The sequence below is a fragment of the Cervus canadensis genome, chromosome 13, assembly GCF_019320065.1.
Source record: "Cervus canadensis isolate Bull #8, Minnesota chromosome 13, ASM1932006v1, whole genome shotgun sequence".
In the NCBI taxonomy this organism is placed as follows: domain Eukaryota; kingdom Metazoa; phylum Chordata; class Mammalia; order Artiodactyla; family Cervidae; genus Cervus; species Cervus canadensis.
The window spans coordinates 23,524,492-23,542,375 of NC_057398.1; the positions used below are offsets into that span (position 1 = coordinate 23,524,492).

At 47.8% G+C, this 17,884-nt stretch overlaps 1 protein-coding gene across 5 annotated transcripts in view; it reads right to left on the minus strand.

Annotated features, from left to right (window-relative positions):
- Positions 1-2,323: 2,323 nt before the first annotated feature.
- Positions 2,324-17,884, minus strand: part of TNN (tenascin N) — an 80,588-nt gene continuing 65,027 nt past the window's right edge. For all 5 annotated transcript variants that reach the window (XM_043486162.1, XM_043486164.1, XM_043486161.1 and 2 more), the window contains 4 exons: positions 14,587-14,683; positions 13,501-13,668; positions 6,264-6,427; positions 2,324-3,506 (listed from right to left, as the gene is read on the minus strand). In XM_043486162.1, the coding sequence (XP_043342097.1) occupies positions 3,366-3,506; positions 6,264-6,427; positions 13,501-13,668; positions 14,587-14,683 (570 nt within the window). In that variant the 3' untranslated portion in view covers positions 2,324-3,365. The remainder of the gene's footprint in view (positions 3,507-6,263; positions 6,428-13,500; positions 13,669-14,586; positions 14,684-17,884) is intronic.

Consider the following 17,884-nt stretch of genomic DNA (forward strand, 5'->3'; position numbering starts at 1 on the left):
GTCCTGCACTATCTCCCGGAGTTTGTTCAAACTCATGTCCGCTGAGTCGATGATGCCATCCAACCATCTCATCCTCTGTCACCCCTTTCTCCTGCTTTCCATCTTGCCCAGCATCAGGGTCTTTTCCAATGAGTTAGCTCTTTGCATCAAGTGGCCAAAGTATTACAGTTTCATCTTCAGCATCAGTCCTTCCAATGAATATTCAGGGTTGATTTTCTTTAGGATTATTTGATTTGTCCTAACCAGTAAGAATCGTCCCTGAAGCTTCAAAACGCTGATGGCTCATAATCTGACTCTAAGAAAAGTGTCTGACCCTCGAAAATGCAGGTCTACCCAGAAATCTATTCTGGGGCCTATCCTATATTCAGCTACCAGAGCAGGAGCTCCCAGAGTTGGTCACATTAAAATGAGGTTAGGCACAGAGGTTTAGGTCTGGAATGTTCTCCTCAGTCAGACAAACATCTTTGAAAATGAGCTCCCTGCCCCTACCCCCACCGACTTCCTTCCCTGCCCCAGTGGAATCCTTGAGGAGTCAACTGAGGTTTTCTCTGCCTTGTCCTTTCAGGGCAGCAAGAACCCTACAGGTGAAAGAATGCAAGAAACAGCACCAGTTTCCCACAAGTTCTCTGGCTACCATGTCAGATGCCTCCTGAGCAAATAGCCCAGCAGCGAGTGGCCCCCTTTGCCAGAGCTACAGTCATCCGTCCATCAGCAGCCCCAACCCAGAGCTGCCGAGTCAGAGAGGCGGGGGCCCAGCAGTCCTCTTCCCCAGGAGCATCTGAGAAGCCTGATTCAATGTGGGAAGACCACCCACCAGGCACTCCACCCACGCTGTGAATCATCCTGGGGTTTGATCCAATTTGCAGAGGTGGCTTTCCTTTTCCAAAAAGGCTGCACCCACTGGGGTGAGCACAGGGGTCCTGAGTCACCGAGGTGGAGACTCTACCTGCAAACAGGAGATGAGAGGCCTTGGAATTTACAGGCTGTGCAAAGGGACCTTTAAAACCGACAAGGAAATTAGCTCCTGCTCTGGCCCTAAGGTGTGGTGTTGGAGAAGACTCTTGAGAGTCCCTTGGACTGCAAGGAGATCCAACCAGTCCATCCTAAAGGAGATCAGTCCTGGGTGTTTATTGGAAGGACTGATTTTGAAGCTGAAACTTCACTACTTTGGCCACCTGATGCAAAGAGCTAACTCATTTGAAAAGACCCTGATGCTGGGAAAGATTGAGAGCCGGAGGAGAAGCAGATGACAGAGGATGAGATGGTTGGATGGCATCACTGACTCAAAGGACATGGGTTTGGGTGGACTCCAGGAGTTGGTGATGGACAGGGAGGCCTGGCGTGCTACAGTTCATGGGGTCGCAAAGAGTCGGACATGACTGAGCGACTGAACTGAACTGAACTGGCCCTAAGGAAGCTGGATCAAGGCTAAAGACATCTAGTCAGTTTCTACAAATATCTGCTCCTCACAGAGGCTTGTGGAGTCCCCCAGTATTGCCACCAATCTCCACCTCCATCTCTTGATCCTACCTTAATTTTCTTTCATGGCACTTATCACTTCTGGGAATTGTATGGATATCTGTTGTTTATTAATCATCAGCCTCAACCAACAGAATATCAGCACAAGGACAGGAATCTTGCATTTGGCTCACTTCTGGAGTAGCAGGACTTACAGTAGACCAGCATGTAGTAGGGCTTAATCAGTATTTGTTGAATGAATGAAGGAATGAATGCATGACAGCACACACACTCCAGCAGGGCAAGAACGGGCTCGCTCACCTCTGTGAGCTCACCTCACACTGCCTGGTAAGCAGGCAGAGCCTTGAAGTCTCCTTGAATCAATGAACAAGGTGCAAGCTTGTTTTTAAACCCTCAGCCCCAACACCTACACAGTACTTCATCCAGACTGCCCTTTATCAGACTGAGCAGTTACCAGGGCATTGCTCAGTGCATGTGTAAATGGAGCCAAGGGGATGCTGAAAATTTTAAACGTTGACAAACACTATTCCAAAAGGATGGCTTGGCGTTTGGCCAGAGGTTAAAACCTGGAGAACCCGAGGTAATAAAGGACTCCCAATCCTGAAGGAGGATTGCAGCTTGTAGGGCATTTGTCTTCCTCCTCACTCACTCACTTCTCCTGCTTCCAAATACCATTATTTACCATCACAACAGTAAGAGGTCACAGCCAACCAAATTCCATTATAACGCTCAAATTGTACCTTTGCTTGCACTTAGGTTAAATTTAGAATTCAAGTGCACTTACGTGGGGAAAATAACACACAGCAGATTTTTTTTAATCAGTGGTTTATTTTTTTTTTTTTTCTTGAATAGGAATTTGACTTTTTTCAATGGTTACTGACTTTGCTACAGAAAAACCTTCCAAAGTGATAGGAAAATAAGACAAAAGGATCTGACCTTGCCAAGTGTCCATTCAGACAATAAGCATCTGGTACTGAGCACTTTCAGAAAACCCAGGGGTCCAACAGAATAGGTGGTAGGGGAGAGGGGAGGAGGCTGAGGACTTGATGTTATGAAGGAGTGACAAAGAAGAGTCTTTGGGAGGATCCAATTACCAAGAGAGTCAAACTATTCAAGGTTGAAATAAGTGAGAATTTATTCACAACATATGCAGATCTACAAAAGTGATTATGCAGATGGCTGGTAGGGGGCACTTCAAAATAGCAGTAATATGGAAGCTGGAGTTTCCAGCATGCCAGATACCAGTCAGAACTTAGCAATATTCGACTCTCTCTTTGTCTCTTCTAGTTCCCTTGAATAACATCAACAATTTTTTAAAAAGGGGAAGATTTATGCCTTTTCCCCCCAAAATCCAGTGGTAATGGAAGGTAAGTTTCAGGCTACTATCAGCCCCTTGTCATCAAAGAGAAACCCCTCTTTGGTACCTCTTTTTAGACAGAAGATTTGTATTAATAGAACTATGTGTGTATACATATATATATATATATACGTACACCAATTTTGAGATTTCCAATTAGTGAAGTACTAGATGATTCTTCACTTTTTTTTCCCCCAACCCCATATATTTGTTACTGAAGCTAGAACAGTAAACCTTGCAGCTTCAGTCCTGTCTCTCCCATACACACTGTGCAGCTACTTTTGTATGGATTTTCAGGCCCCGATATACGTGGGCAAAATGCAGGTGATAGGGAAGTAAGCTGCATGGCTGAGAGCTGGCTGACATGCTTTGTCCTGCAGGTTATCCAGCCATCTCAGAAGCCAGGGGCCATGAGCCTTCTTCAAACCTCCGTTAGTCAGTCATCACTACCCACCCCACCCCACGCTTACACAGATGGCCCCAACCCTGGGCTGGTCTCCTCTTGTGCCATACGTGCACAAATGGGCCGTTAGAACGTTCTTGAATTTTCTCCCAGCATTCGTTTCTTTCTGCCCAGAACATGCTCCCCGCTGTAGCCGTGAGGTCGGATCTTCAACTCCACAAAAGGAATGGAGAATTCATGTCCCTTCCATGGCTCCCAGTTCACCCCCTATGTTAAATAAAGAAATAAGCCAATGAACAAGCAAGCCAACATCAAGAAGAGGCACTCGGGAGAGGGGAGTGGGTTACCTCACCACAGAGTGCTTCTCTACCAGAGAAACCACTCCCTCCCTACTTTGCGGTTGTTTAGTCGCTCAGTCATGTCCAACTCTCTCACAACCCCATGGACTGCAGTCCACCAGGCTCCTCTCTCCACAGGGTTTCCCAGGCAAGGATACTGGAGTGGGTTGCCATCTCCATCTCCAGGGGATCTTCCCAACCCATGGATCGAACCCAAGCCTCCTGCATTGGCAGGTGGGTTCTTTACTGCTGTGCCACCTGTGAAGCCCACACCTCTCTGCACAAGGGACAGAAAAGGAGACTGGGGTACTTATAAAGGAAGCGAGAGAGGAATCTGGGAGTGTGTGCCCTCTGCTGGGCAGCTGAGGTTAAACAGGCTGAGGACTGGGAAGCCCCCTGGGGTTGGAGGATGGGGGTGTGAGCCCAGCAGGCGGGTGAAGCCAGAGTAGCTGCAAAGACAACACAGGGTCAACCTGGTCAGCAGTGATTAAATTCACAGTGATTTGCCTCACTCTTTTCCTTTACAAAAAATTAAAGACAAAAATAAACACATTAATTGGCCAATTGTGTAAAATCATTTTCAATTTACACTGTACAGATATTAGCTCTGGGGTAACGAATAGCCTGCTGAAAACTAAATTTCGCTTTATGACTTTTGACTGGTGAGCACAATAATATTTAATTCACTTAATAACCTTGCAACCTGGCCAATAAAGAGCCCAAGTGACCAATTTTATGTATTTTAATTTCTGAGGTAAATAATAAACAAGAAGCTAAATGCTGTGCAGACTGTGAAAAGCACATTAACCAGATGAATGTCTTTTATTAGCAAATATGGGGATGGTTTAGGGCACATTGGCTGCTTATTTCAAATATCTGATCTCTGATCACAGCTTCCCTGAGTCAGTCCACATGCAGCCTCCAGGATTCATGGGCCCACCCTCCTTGGCTCCCCTGAGTGCAAATTTCTTCTTCCCTTTGAAAAATAATGTAAGGATGGGGAGTCCCTACTGCCTGGTTAGGACCAACAGAATCAGAATATACCTGGACTTTAGATGTATTAATATTTATAGTCATTTTGCTATAAGGTGAGTTCTGGGGAGAGGTGGCTTCCTGAAGGCTAGGATCAAGACCCAGGGTAGGAAATTAGAAACCCAAGGAGGGGAAATTTCATAGAGTGGGATGAATTAATGATGAGTAGGAACAAAGATGCAATTTTCAAGAAGCTGTGAGGGAGCAAACAGGAGATGCCTAGTAGCTGGCGAGGAGTCAAGATGATGTTCTCGGGGCATGAGAGTTCGAGAAATCACTGGTATGAAAGTTTTAGAGCAAGGGAGGGGTGACGAGCCTGTGTTCACACTCCTGAAGTGGAGAAACTGGTTTAGCACAACGCTCTGAGCAGACTTTGGGTGGCTCTAGGATGAAGTGGATCCAAGGGTGTGTGTGTATGCTAAGTCAGTTCAGTCATTTTCGACTCTATGCGACCCTATGAGTCTTACCTAAAGCAGAAAACTGTGCCCCATGATCAAAGGACAGAGAAAAATAGCTCTGGTGTAACTGGAAGGACTTCCCCGGTGACTCAGATGGTAAAGAATCCACCTGCAATGCAGGAGATCCGGGTTCAACTCCTGGGTCGGGAAGATCCCCTGGGCGAAGGGAATGGCTACCCCCTCTAGTATTCTTGCACGGAGGATTCCATGGACAGAGGAGCCTGGGATCGTGAAGAGTCAGACACAACCGAGCGACTAACACTTAGAATTTTCACTTTTAACTGGAAGAACAACTGGATAGAATTCTGATGTGTCTGTTATGGATAAAATGTTTGTGCCCCTCCCAACACCCAAAAATGTATACATTGAAGCCCTAACCACCAATGTGATGGTATTCACAAGTGGAGGCTTCGGGAGGTAATTAGGGTTAGATGACATCACCCATGGTAGGATCAGTGCTCTTCCAAGAGAAGGACAGACCAGATCTTGCAAGGGAGCAGGCAAGCGGGCTCTGCCTCTGCTGAGTGAGGACATAGTGAAAAGGCGGCCATCCACAAGCCAGAAAGACCTCCCATCAGAAACTGAATCTGCTGGGAACCTGGACTTCCATCCCCCAGAACCATGAGAAATGAATGCCTGCTATTTAAGCCACCCTGTCTCTATTCTTCTCTTACAGCAGTTCAGGCTGATGAAGAGAGTGTCCACATGTGAATCTGTAAAGTAGGATGATGTGTGACGCATACCATCCCTGTTAAGCAGTGGGCGGCCTGAGTCCTCCCTACACTGAGGAAGGCCGCAGCACTGGTGGGAATGTAGAGAGGGGCAGGCTGCTGCAGATGGGCAGAGAGGACCCAGGCCACGGAGCCTGGAGAAGGAGCCCTACTGCCCTGACTGTTGGCCTCAGAAGGAGAGGGGCAGCCACACCAGCTGGAGGGTGTCACTCCGGGAACACAATATGGGTGGAGCTAGTGGTAAGGAACCTGCCTGCCAATGCAGGAGACGAAAGAGATGCGGGTTTGATCCCTGGGTTAGGAAGATCCCCTGGAGAAGGAAATAGCAACCCACTCCAGTGTTCTTACCTGGAGAATTTCATGGACAGAGGAGCCTGGTGGGCCCCCGGGGGTTGCAAAGAGTCAGACACGACTGAGCGACTAACACTTTCACTGGGACAAAAAAGATGTTCACCTGCCACCCACCTCACTATGCTTGGTCTCCCCGTATCTGCCATTGGGGTTGGCCAAGTGGCAGTTCTTGTACCACCAGCCGCCGTGATGCGTCAGGGCACAGTTGCTGAGGGCGATGTCGTTGTCTCGGTCAAAGGTTGTAAACTTCCATCCGTTGTGGTAACTGAGCGCGTCCCCTGCGGGCAGAGGTGACAGAAGTGGGTGGGATCCTCCTCTGGCCTGAGAGATTACTCGGGAGGAAAACCTCCGGGCACGAAAATGCCAGGGGTGCAGTTGGTTATGCCACAAAGAGTCACGCCTTTCTCAAAATCGCCAAGATGAGCACACGATACGAATGAACAGGTTCTCTTTCCTCGCTTGTCACCCAAACTTCAGGCCTGTTTTTCCAATAACTTGAATAGTATTCCACTTAGCGGCTTCACAGTAAAATATCCAAACATCTAAAACCGAACTCCTCGACATTCCTCATAGTACCAGACCAACCTCACACAACTGACCCCCGTCCCACGCCACTGTCTCTGCTTCAGCATCCCCCACATTGGTCCAGACTGGGCACTCCTGAGTCACCTTTGAAAATCCTGTTGCCCCCGCCCCCCACCATGATCCAGCCCTTCCTTCTGCAGATCACTCCAATATACCCTTGTCCCCCACGTCTGCCACCCTGGGCTCTTCTCACCTCTCCAGGCCTGTGTCAACACAACAGGCTTCCCAGTTCTTCCGAAGCTTAATAAGTATCCTTTTTCATCATTTCAGATCTACTTCCTCCCAAGTGGAGTGAATTACTCCTCCTGGCTTTGCAGGCTTGTATCTTGGCTGTATCTTCTGTACAACCTCATAGCCTGCTGTCTGTCCCCAAAGGCGCTGAATGTGTAGGGGGGACGAGTCCATCATCCATGCCTCTGCTTACCTGCTTCTCTCTACCCTTCATCAGTCCAAGTCCTCAGCACTCCTCGAAGGCCAGCTCAATCCCACTCCTGAGGAACAGTCTCCTTCTTAATCCTCCCATGCGCCCACTTAACACACACACACCTGAACTTCGAGAGCCCTTCTGGGCACACAGATACAATTAAGTGCTCATTACAAACTGTCTAGAAACCTGCCTTAATTACTTGACTTGTGTTCTACTATTTCCCCATCACATTTGTCATCCTTTTACAAGTTTACTTTTTAATTCAGCTCATAAACGGCAATAAGGGCTCATATAAATCCCAAGCTTAATCAAGTCTGTTCCTATGATAACAATACTTCCATGTAATCTGATCTCCGAGTTACGGATCACCTCCACATGTGCATTCTCATCTGATGCCCCTGACAAGCCTACAGGGTGGGTCAGGCAGCTCTTAGTCCCATGAGGAAGGAAACTCACAGAGTTTGTTCTAGGGACTTGCCACAGTCTCTCAGTCCACTGGCAGCAGAGCCAGGACTCAAAGTTCCAACCTCAGACCCCAAGCCCGGCGTTCTTTCTGAGCCACCAATTCACCTGCGGTTTGCTTGTTTCAATAGCAGGCTTTGATTATGCCAACAAGAATGAGCTATCTCTGACTATCTATAACAGTGGTTCTCAAAGTTCGGTCCCTGGGCCAGCAGCATCTGCATCACCTGGGAACTTGTTAGAAATGCACGTTCTCAGGCCCACCCCAGTCCTACAGAACCAGAAACTCCAGGGTGGTACCCTGCAGTCTGTGCTTTGACAAGCCCTTCAGATGCCAGCTGAAGCTTGAGAACTTTTGTCCTGCAACCTCATTCATTCATTCATTCATTCAGGAAACATCAGGTACACCTGCCATGGCCCAGGCTCTGGGAATGCAAGCAGTGGTCCTTGCCCTTAGTTGCGGGTAGCTGGGGATAGATACATAAAGAGTTGACAAAACATGGTGGAAAGGGAAGGTCTCAGTTTGTCTTTCTCATTTGGGAGCTCAGACGGTGGCCCTTTCATGTCCACCTTGTTGTTGTTGTTTAGTCGCTAAGTCGTGTCCAACTCTTTTGCAACCCCATGGACAATATGTAGCCGGCCAGGCTCCTCTGTCCATGGGATTCTCCAGGCAAGAGTATTGGAATGGGCTGCCATTTCCTTCCCCAGGGGATCCTCCCAACCCAGGGATCAAACCCATGTCTCTTGCTCTGGTAGGTGGATTCAGTGGGCCACCCGGGGAGCCCTCATGTCCACCTTTGTTGTTGTCCAGTCACTGAGTTGTGTCCATCACTTTGTGAGCACATGGACTGCAGCACATCAGGCTTCCCTGTCCTTCACCATCTCCCGGAGCTTGCTCAAACTCATGTCCATTGAGTTGGTGATGCCATCCAACCATCTCATCCTGTTGTCCCCTTCTCTTCCTCCCTTCAATCATTCCCCTCATCACAGTCTTTTCTGAGACCCAGCAAAACCTCTTCCCCCATTAATTTTCTCCAGTGAAAGAAGAGCAAACTGTCACTTCATTCACAGACATTTCTTCATCTCCTTAGATTTTCTGCAGATAGTTCCCTACAGTTCAAAATACCACACAATGGCTCCCTTAGTAACAATTTTAATGAGCACAGTTTATCTAACTTGCAAGTAAGTTCAAAGAGCTGTTTTCTAAGCACCTGTGCAGAGGCTGTTTCTTAAAGATCTCCTTGTGGCTATCTAACCTTGGGCGCTGGGATAAAGAAAGGTGAAGCAGGTTGTGGTCTGAGTGTGAGACTTCCCCCCACCTCCAATCCATGATGGATTATCTACCTTCTGGCTTCAGAGACCAAAGGCACACTAATGCTCCAAGTGTAGATAGCGAGTACTCTCATAAATCAAAAACTAACTTTTCTTTGGTCATCAGGCCCTGCCCAAGACAGTGTTCTGATGTATTAAGCTTATCTCCTCAAGGAAAATAGAGCAGAAAAGTCAATGGTGGTTATACTCTCTCTCCCTCTCTGGAAGTTTTAGGAGAAAACATTGATGAGAGACAAATGCCCCACTTCTAGTGTAATGGCCTTGGGTGGGAGAGTCAGTGGCAAGCCCGTAAGAGGTCTGAACCCAAGCCCAGGTGGGGCTGCTGACTGGTCAGCACCCATCTCATCAAAATATCTCTTGAGGGGAGGGAAGGGGGTCCCTAGTGGGTCCAGTGGTTAAGAATCCACCTGCCATTGCAAGGGACACAGGTTTGATCCTTGGTCCGGAAAGCCCCCACATGCTGCAGGGCAACTAAGCCTGTGTGCCACAACTACTGAGCCCATGATCCAGAACCCATGCTCTGCAACTCCTGAAGCCCTAGAGCCCATGCTCCACAATGAGAGAAGCCACCGCAATGAGAAGCCTGTGTACCACAACTAAAGAGTAGCCCCCAGGCGCCACAACTAGAGAAAGCCCATGCACAGCAATGAAGATCCAGTACAGCCAAAAATAAATAAAAATAAAATATTTAAAATATAAATATATACATATATAAATCACTCTGGGACCAACTCCCCTCTGCTCGTACCTCCTGAGATAGGAAAGATGAGCCAGGCAGCTAAGCCATGTCAGGCCAGAAGAAGCTGTTAACATCACATCCCCTGTGAATGACACACAGGCACAGGATCATGTGTCTGGACCTTGAACCTCTTCCACTCTGAGACCAAGAACAGGCCCATGAAAGTGTGATTTGTGTCACCTCCAGCTTTCCCTTTTGTTCATGTGTTCAACGATCCTTTCCTTCTTTAAGTGCCAGTACTTAAAAATTCACTTCAAAGCTAAGAAGGCACTGGCCTTTGGGATGGAACAATTTTTCACTGTGGGTATTTGGCAACCCTGGCCCCAGCCGACTGAATGCTGGTGGAGTTCCTCGTCACATTTCTCAGTGTCCGTAGGGGGTGAACCATCCCTTCTTGAGCAGTTCTAAGTCTCTGAAATCAGCTGCAAGTGGCTAGTTAGCCCGCAGAAATCCTTCTGCACCACCCTGAATGTCTGCCTATTTATGTTTTCAATATAATCTCCAAGTTAATGAACAGCAGCATCCTGAAGGTAGAGCTCACACAATGTCCTACCTGTCTCACTCCAAGAATCAGAAAGTCAATTGGCCTGGCATTACCTTGCTGGAATTTCCCTTAAGGAGGAATAATGTGCTGGCTTTTTTACATTAATTTTTATTGGGGTATAGCTGCTTTACGATGTTGTTTTAGCTTCAACTGAGCAGCAAAGTGAATCAGCAACACATATGCTTCAGTCAAGTCAACTCTTTGAGACCCTGTGGGCTGTAGCCCGCCAGGCTCCTCCGTCCATGGGATTCTCCAGGCAAGAATACTGGAGTGGGCTGCCATTTCCTTCTCCAGGGGATCTTCCCAACCCAGGAATCGAACCCGCGTCTCTTATGTCTCCTGCACTGGCAGGCAGGCTCTTTACCACTAGTGCCTCCTGGGAAGCCCGATTTAGCACAATGGCTGCTTTATAAGGTTGTTAGTTTCTCCTGTATAGCAAAGTGAATAGGCTCCACACACACATATATCTGAGTAGGGTTCCCTGAGCTCCACAGCAGGCTTTCCTTAGTTATTTATTTTATACATAGTATCAACAGTGTGAATATGTCCATTCCAATCTCCCAGTTCATCCCAGTCCAATCTCCCCCCCGCTTTGGTGTCCATATATCTGTTCTCTACATCTGTGTCTCTATCTCTATTTTGCAGCTTCTTGATTTGACTTCAGTAGAAGCAAAAGTTGAGGGCCCGCCTGGACAGTCTGAGTAGGAAAAGAATCTAAAACCTTCCTTATCCACCAGAGCTGTACATCTCTAGTTCCAAAAAGAGTGACAACAGGGTTAAAAGCTGCGGAGAGCAGGCCCATGCCTGGAGATATCAAAATGTTCGCTTTCTATCTGAATGCCATGTCCTCTGAACAGTACCTCATCATCTAGGACATAAGTAGCCAGAAGCTTGCTAAATTTCAAAATCCTCCTTGGGGACCAATCAGCACATATAAGGAAAGCTCAAACTCCACTAACCCCACCAGCATAATTCAGAATTTAAGAGTAAGAATGATAGTACACAGGGGAAGATTAGACCACTGCCTAAATGCTGCATGAATTCCAAGTCTCCCAAGGCTTCCTATTAAAAAATACATCCTCCACTGACCAGCACTTGTTGGCCTGCACAACCTTAGAATGGGAATTAGCCCCTAATCACAGTTAAAATGCAAATATAGTCCCCGGGAGGAGAATCACAGTAATTCACAAAGATGTTGACTCCTTTTCACTCATTTTCCCATTAGCATCAGGTCATTTACTGGATTAGGATAGACCTCAGAGAAGGGACATTTGAATACTAGAGGGAGGGGGACTAGGTAGCCTGGGAGGGTAGGCTTGAGTGAGGTCCCCAGCAGAAGGCCCATGAGGGCAGCGGGTTTCAGGGAGAGGTGTGGGCCCACGTGCCGGAGGGAACCAGCCCAATCCCATATCTTACCTGTAGAAGGTGCCACGAGTGGAGTCTCTGAAGACTGGGCTTTTTCAGCCTGAGAAAGGAAGGCTGACTGATCACTGTGGTCAGGACTGAACAGGGTATTGGGAAGAAAAGGGATGGCCAGATATTTAACTATGTGGGCTGAGATAGAACAGGAGGAGGCCCGAGGGGTCTGATGAAATAAAGTTCATATTTTCTGGCAAGATACAGGGCCCATTTGCACCTTGTCCTTCTCCCTTAGTGTGTACCATGCATCTGTATTAACCAGACCTCTTTAGGAAATGATACTCCCTCTTAACATCCTCAAGGAGCCATCATGAATCATGACCTGTGATCCAATACCTTGTATGTGGTGTGGATCTGGACTGTGTAAACTGTCAATGATACATCATTTGACGGACTTATAACCCTCTATCTCAAACACTTATCTAACTGGGCTCTGACCTCTAACAGGAGAGACAGTCCTCTGAATTTTCTGAAAGACTGCCACCCGGGTTATAATCCTCAGGTTGGCTGGAATAAAACTTCCATGTCTTTCTTGTTTTTCACTGACAGGTCTAAGAGAGACTGCAGTGTGCACACCCTTTCCACCTCTGGCTGTAATGCAATCTGATCAGCTACAGTTGGTGAAAGAGGGTGGGAGCCAGTGCACTTACTCCTACGAAAGGGTGTCTTGAAATCCCTCTCATTCGATTAATATCCTTAGAAACCACTAAATGCCCATCTGTGTTTCCCAATTGTATTTTAACTGGCTTTTTTCTATGCCTGACTTCCATGTTTTTTATATCAACCCTGAATATTCACTGGAAGGACTCATGCTGAAGCCGAAGCTTTGGCCACTTGATGCGAAAAGCCGACTCATTGGAAAAGACCCTGATGCTGGGAAAGACTGAGGGCAGGAGGAGAAGGGGACAACAGAGGATGAGATGGTTGGATGGCATCATCAACTCAATAGACATGAGTTTGAGCAAACTCTGGGAGGTAGTAAAGGACAGGGAGCCTGGTGTGACGCAGTCACTGGGGTCCCAAAGAGTTGGAAACGACTGAGCAACTATCACACACACACACATTCCTACATAGCCCCAACAAAGTCAAAAACACGCTAAGTCAAACACTAGACTTACTTGCTAGGGTTTAAAGATGATAAATACAGGTTTAAAGTATAATATTAAAACAAAAACCACGCCTTGCATCTTAAAGAAAATGTTCAGTGTCATAATTCCAGTATTTCATCAGCTGCTTAATTTTGTTCTTTTCCTTTCAAGACTTAACACACCACCAACTGGCTTAAATCCAGTGAGACGCTAATTGAGGCTACCGTTCCCCTCCTTTCAGCTGAACTATTAATTTCTGTGTTGCCATAGTTGTGTGGAGTTAATGAGACTGATTCTTCTTATTGTGTGAATCAGCACTTCCATTCTTCTGTCTTTATTTATGGCAAAGTACCACAATAAATTTAAATAACACACACACACACAGGCACTGCTGTGAAAGAGTGGCAGCCACACTACTGAAGCCGAATGAGAGGTGAGCAGACACCATGAAATCTCTCGGATTGTAGGTTCATCAGCTAATGTACAACAGCCTGATCTGGGGCAGTAGAAGAGGAAGGATTTTACTGGTGGAGGATCAGTGTGTAACATAGAGAAGTCCTGATTTTATGATGGTCAAAGATTGCTTTGACGATTCTGTTTTACCCCCTACAGGGAGCGGGGCCTCAACTGTTCACTGAGGACAATTCACCTTCGTGAAACAATATTCCATCCCCCAGGTCCACGGCAGGTGGCCGACCCATCCTCAAGATGCACCAGGCAGGAGACCCCAGCAGGAAAGACACATTTTGTCTTACCTGCTGTGCCTCTGTATTTCCCGACTGTGAGCCTGTACCGCTCCTTGCTGGAGGCCACCTGGAAGGAGTCGTACACGGCATAGGCAGATTCGTTGGCAGTCTGTAAGTCCACTCTCACCTCATAGCGGGTGGGCGTGCCCATGGTGAGGTTGTGTAGCTTGTCAAGTCCTAAGAACAAGGAATGGAATTCTGGTAACCAATCACCCTGTGTGTGTGAGCACCCACTGTTTGCATCTGAGACTTTCAGTCCCCCAAATGTGTCTTGGCCTTTTCCTCCTGTGATAATGGGGTGGGGGTGCGGGGGTCTTCCCTATACCATCTCTTATGGCAGGCTTGTTTTCTCAACCCATTATGTCTTTGGCACAGTCATGCTTCTGAGCATGGAAACCATGCCCTCTGGGAGGGAGTGGGGGTGGGGGTGGGTAATCATGGGATGAATCTACCCCCACTGATTTCTTCTCTCTCAAGCAGGAGCAGTCCTACTTATCATCCACTTATCTCACCAAGTGGGAGAGGAGATCAACCACTGACTCCAAGGTCACTGATGGGATTTTTGAACCAAGCAAACCACAAAACTCATCTACTCTATCAGATACTGCATATCCACATGATGAGTTTAATTCTTCATTTCCCAACTGGTGCTTCTGGCTATTTCATTCTCCACAAACATCTGCTCCAGAAGAGAGCAGAAGGAAAAGGGAGAAAGCAATGCCACAACGGCTGGCATTCCTCATAGAATTCCAGGGAAACTGTGTGACCACCCAACGAGAGCCCAGAATCCCAATCAATCAATAACTGTTCTCCCTCTGTGGCTTCAGAGAAGTTCATGCTGCAGGTGGATTGTGTGGAGCTCAGATGCAGCATAAAGCCCACGTGTGACAGTCCCACCCTCCCACACACCCAGCGCACACCAGAACCTTCCCAGTGACCCAGCCCCACCAACACCCTGGTGGGCGGCTTCCTCAGTGCCCGCATCACCTGGAGCTCTTCCTGAATGCGAGGAGCTCCCTCAAGCTGCCTGATCAGCTTCTTAGGGAGAAATCTCCCCTCCACACCCCAGCCTTCAGGGATGCTCAAAGATCATACCAAGCCAGAACTCCTTCATGGGGTCCCCGAAGCCTTCCACGTAGGTCCGCCAGCGCTTGAAGAAATCCAGTTGCCCAGTGTTCCGCCTCTGGAAGACCTGAAGAGGGAGACGGGCGTTTCTACCCGACACATGTGGACAGACATGGCTGATGAGAGAGAACAGCATGGCACGCTGAGGGCTGCCCTGAAGATGGACAGAAGCAGCCAGGAGGTGAAACTGACAGAGGTGGTGATGGACTGAAGTGGAACTGGGAGAGAGGAGGACGTCAAGACTGCCTTTCAAGTTCTGGGCTCCCAGTGCTAATGGCAATTCACTCTGCCAATTGCTAAGAAAGGGGCTCTGAGAGAGGACAGTTTCCATGGGGGCAACATCGCTCATTTGGGGAGCTGGTGAGTGTGAGTGGCTTCTGAGGTATCCTGGTGAATGAAGGTGCCATAGGAGCTGCTGAATGTCAGGGCCAGAGCTCTCAGGAGGGGGCCTGGCTGGACTTAGAAGGTGAGCTTGTGTCTGAGATAGTGCTGGCGCTCACCAAGTCCAATTTCGCTCTCCTCTTCTCCAGGACACAAAGAGACTTTTTGTTGTAGCCTTTCTTGCAGTTAAGTTGGAACCATGTGACTTGTTCCGGCTACAGGACTGAAAGCGGGAGCACAGGGTGTGGGGTGGGGGTCTCCCCACTCTCTCCCCCACTGCCCCGGGCCAAGGTGCCATGGTGAAGGCCACCTGTCAGCAGGGCAGAACCATGAGCTGGAATCAGTCTGGATCCCTGAGTCACCACTTAGGAGTGACTGTGCACACGGGAGAGAAAAAAACCTTTTATGGGTTAAATCATTGGAATTAGGTACTAGTTTGCTACCACAGCTTAGCCCATTCCATCCTAACTAACATGGAAAGCCATCAGGACACAGAGAGGGAGATGAAGCCATTGGAAGGATGAGACCAAATCAGGAACTGAAAGGAGCAAGCGGCCTAGAATGAAACCTTGTGGATCCCAAGATATAAGAGCCACACACCGCAAGATGAGTTCATGAAGGAGAAAGAGGAGCAGCTGGTGATGTGAAGGACAACTGGGAAAATGTGGAATCAGAAAGGCCACCAGAGAAAGGTGTGTCCGATGCTGTCAAGTGCTGGTGAGAAGTCAGGGAACGTGAGGCCCAAACCGCCCACAGACTCTGGTGACACGGAAGCCCCGATGACTTGAGCGAAGGCTGTGCTAGTGAGTGATGAGGGCAGAAAGCCAACTGGTTCCAGCTCCAGAGTGATTGAGAAGGGACAACATGGAGACACGGTTGGGGCTGTTTCATGAGAGTATGGGCTGCTTTCTTTTCAAAAATCCCTCCATCTGGGGAAGGGAGGCAGTTCTGGCCAGAATCAGTGGATTCTTTTCTATGCTGCTGCTGCTGCTAAGTCATGTCAGTTGTGTCCAACTCTGTGTGACCCCATAGACAGCAGCCCACCAGGCTCCCGTCCCTGGGATTCTCCAGGCAAGAATACTGGAGTGGGCTGCCATTTCCTTCTGCAGTGCATGAAAGGGAAAAGTGAAAGTGAAGTCGCTCAGTCGTGTCCAACTCTTCGCGACCCCATGGACCATAGCCTACCAGGCTCCTCCGTCCATGGGATTTTCCAGGCAAGAGTACTGGAGTGGGGTGCCATTGCCTTCTCCTCTTTGCTATGAAGTAAACCTAAAAAGCAGCTAAAGGCTAGACACACCTATGTATGCTTTTGCACTTCTAATTCCTCCTGGCCTTGGCAGCCATGCTAGACACCATCCTAGCTAACCCCACACATGAGTCTGGAACTCCCTAAGAAGGGGGTGGCATCTTCCTCTCCACCTACTGTCCTTTGTGCTCCTTCAAAAGCAGAAGCCCCAACACAAAATCCAATCCCCCTCTTTTCCACCATGCTTCACACCACGTGCCTTGAGGTCAACCACTTCATCTGGAATTTGGTGAGGTAGACCTCCTAATATTTGAGCATTCTTGACACATTTTTCTCTGGGAAGAGACAGGGAGGGAGGAGAGAGTGGGTTGCCCACAATAGTGCCCAGAGCTCACCGCCAACTCCTGAAGCATCAGTCTCTGGCTGCTGGCCCGGGAGGCACTGAATGAAGGGTGGGGGTCCTGGCAGGGGTTGGTGACTCAGTCATTTCTGTTCCTGAGCATCAGTCGACTTGTTGTCCAACAGGGTTGGAAGTGGGAAGGAGGGGTCTACCCCAGAGGTACTAGGAGGACTCATGAGACAGGGTGTGTGAAAGGGTAGAGAGCTGTGAGCAGAACTTAGGGATGGTCACAGTGAACAACTGCACTAACACTCACTAAGACTGTTGTTCCCTTTCCCCTCTTCTTACGTGTCCATCTTGTAAAAACATCACCTTCCTTTCCTGGCTTCCTTGATTTCTTTATTCACTTACTGATCTATGTAACAAGTGTTCGTTGAGCACTTTTAAAGGCTGACTCCAGGGCAAGAATATACAATGCCATTTTACAGATGAGAAAGTGTAGAAAAACAAATAGAGTCATGCAGCCAACTATTCAGTGGCTGATGCAAAGATAAAACACTGCCTCATCTTTCCCTGAGGAAGCCTGAAAACATCAGTTGTGTGGAGTCTAGTGTTTAAAAAGCATGCCTTAAGATTCTGAGGCTGTTCATTTCCTATCACGGCACCTGGGACTCCTCCTGGATCATGAGCAATGAAATCCTAGGACATCACCATTTGATTCCATACACACTGCATCAAATTCTATTCCCACTAAAGTAGTTAGTTCCCGTGTAAGGTCAGGCTCAAATCTGATCCCACCCTCCTAGGACAGAGGCTTTACAAAGGCATTCGTTCTCTATCTCCAATCAATCAACATACTGCCAAAGCATTTTTTTGTTTGTTTCTTTGTTTATTTTACTAATGCTTCAGCATGGCTAGGGAAATTGAAAAAAAAAAAAACGTTCTGATGCTCTTTGCAACACTATTTAGACCCAGCTCTACACTTACTAGCTGTCTCCTTGGGCAAGTCAGTTAACCTAGACTAGCCTCGCTTCTCTAAACTATGAGATCAGGATGTTAATAGCCTATTTGTCATTCTCTTAAATCAAGGCTTCAGCATGGTCATGAATCATGATAAATCATAAAGGCCACAGTCCAGCTCATACAGATAAAATAAGTGATTATTATATCTCAGTAAATGTGTTAGCTTGCATTTTATAATGTCAGATTCCAAATGAACTGACCCACGGGGATCATTTGTACATCTTGATCAGGCAGCCTTAATTGACTCACTGAGAATCTAGTCCATTCCCTTCTAGGAG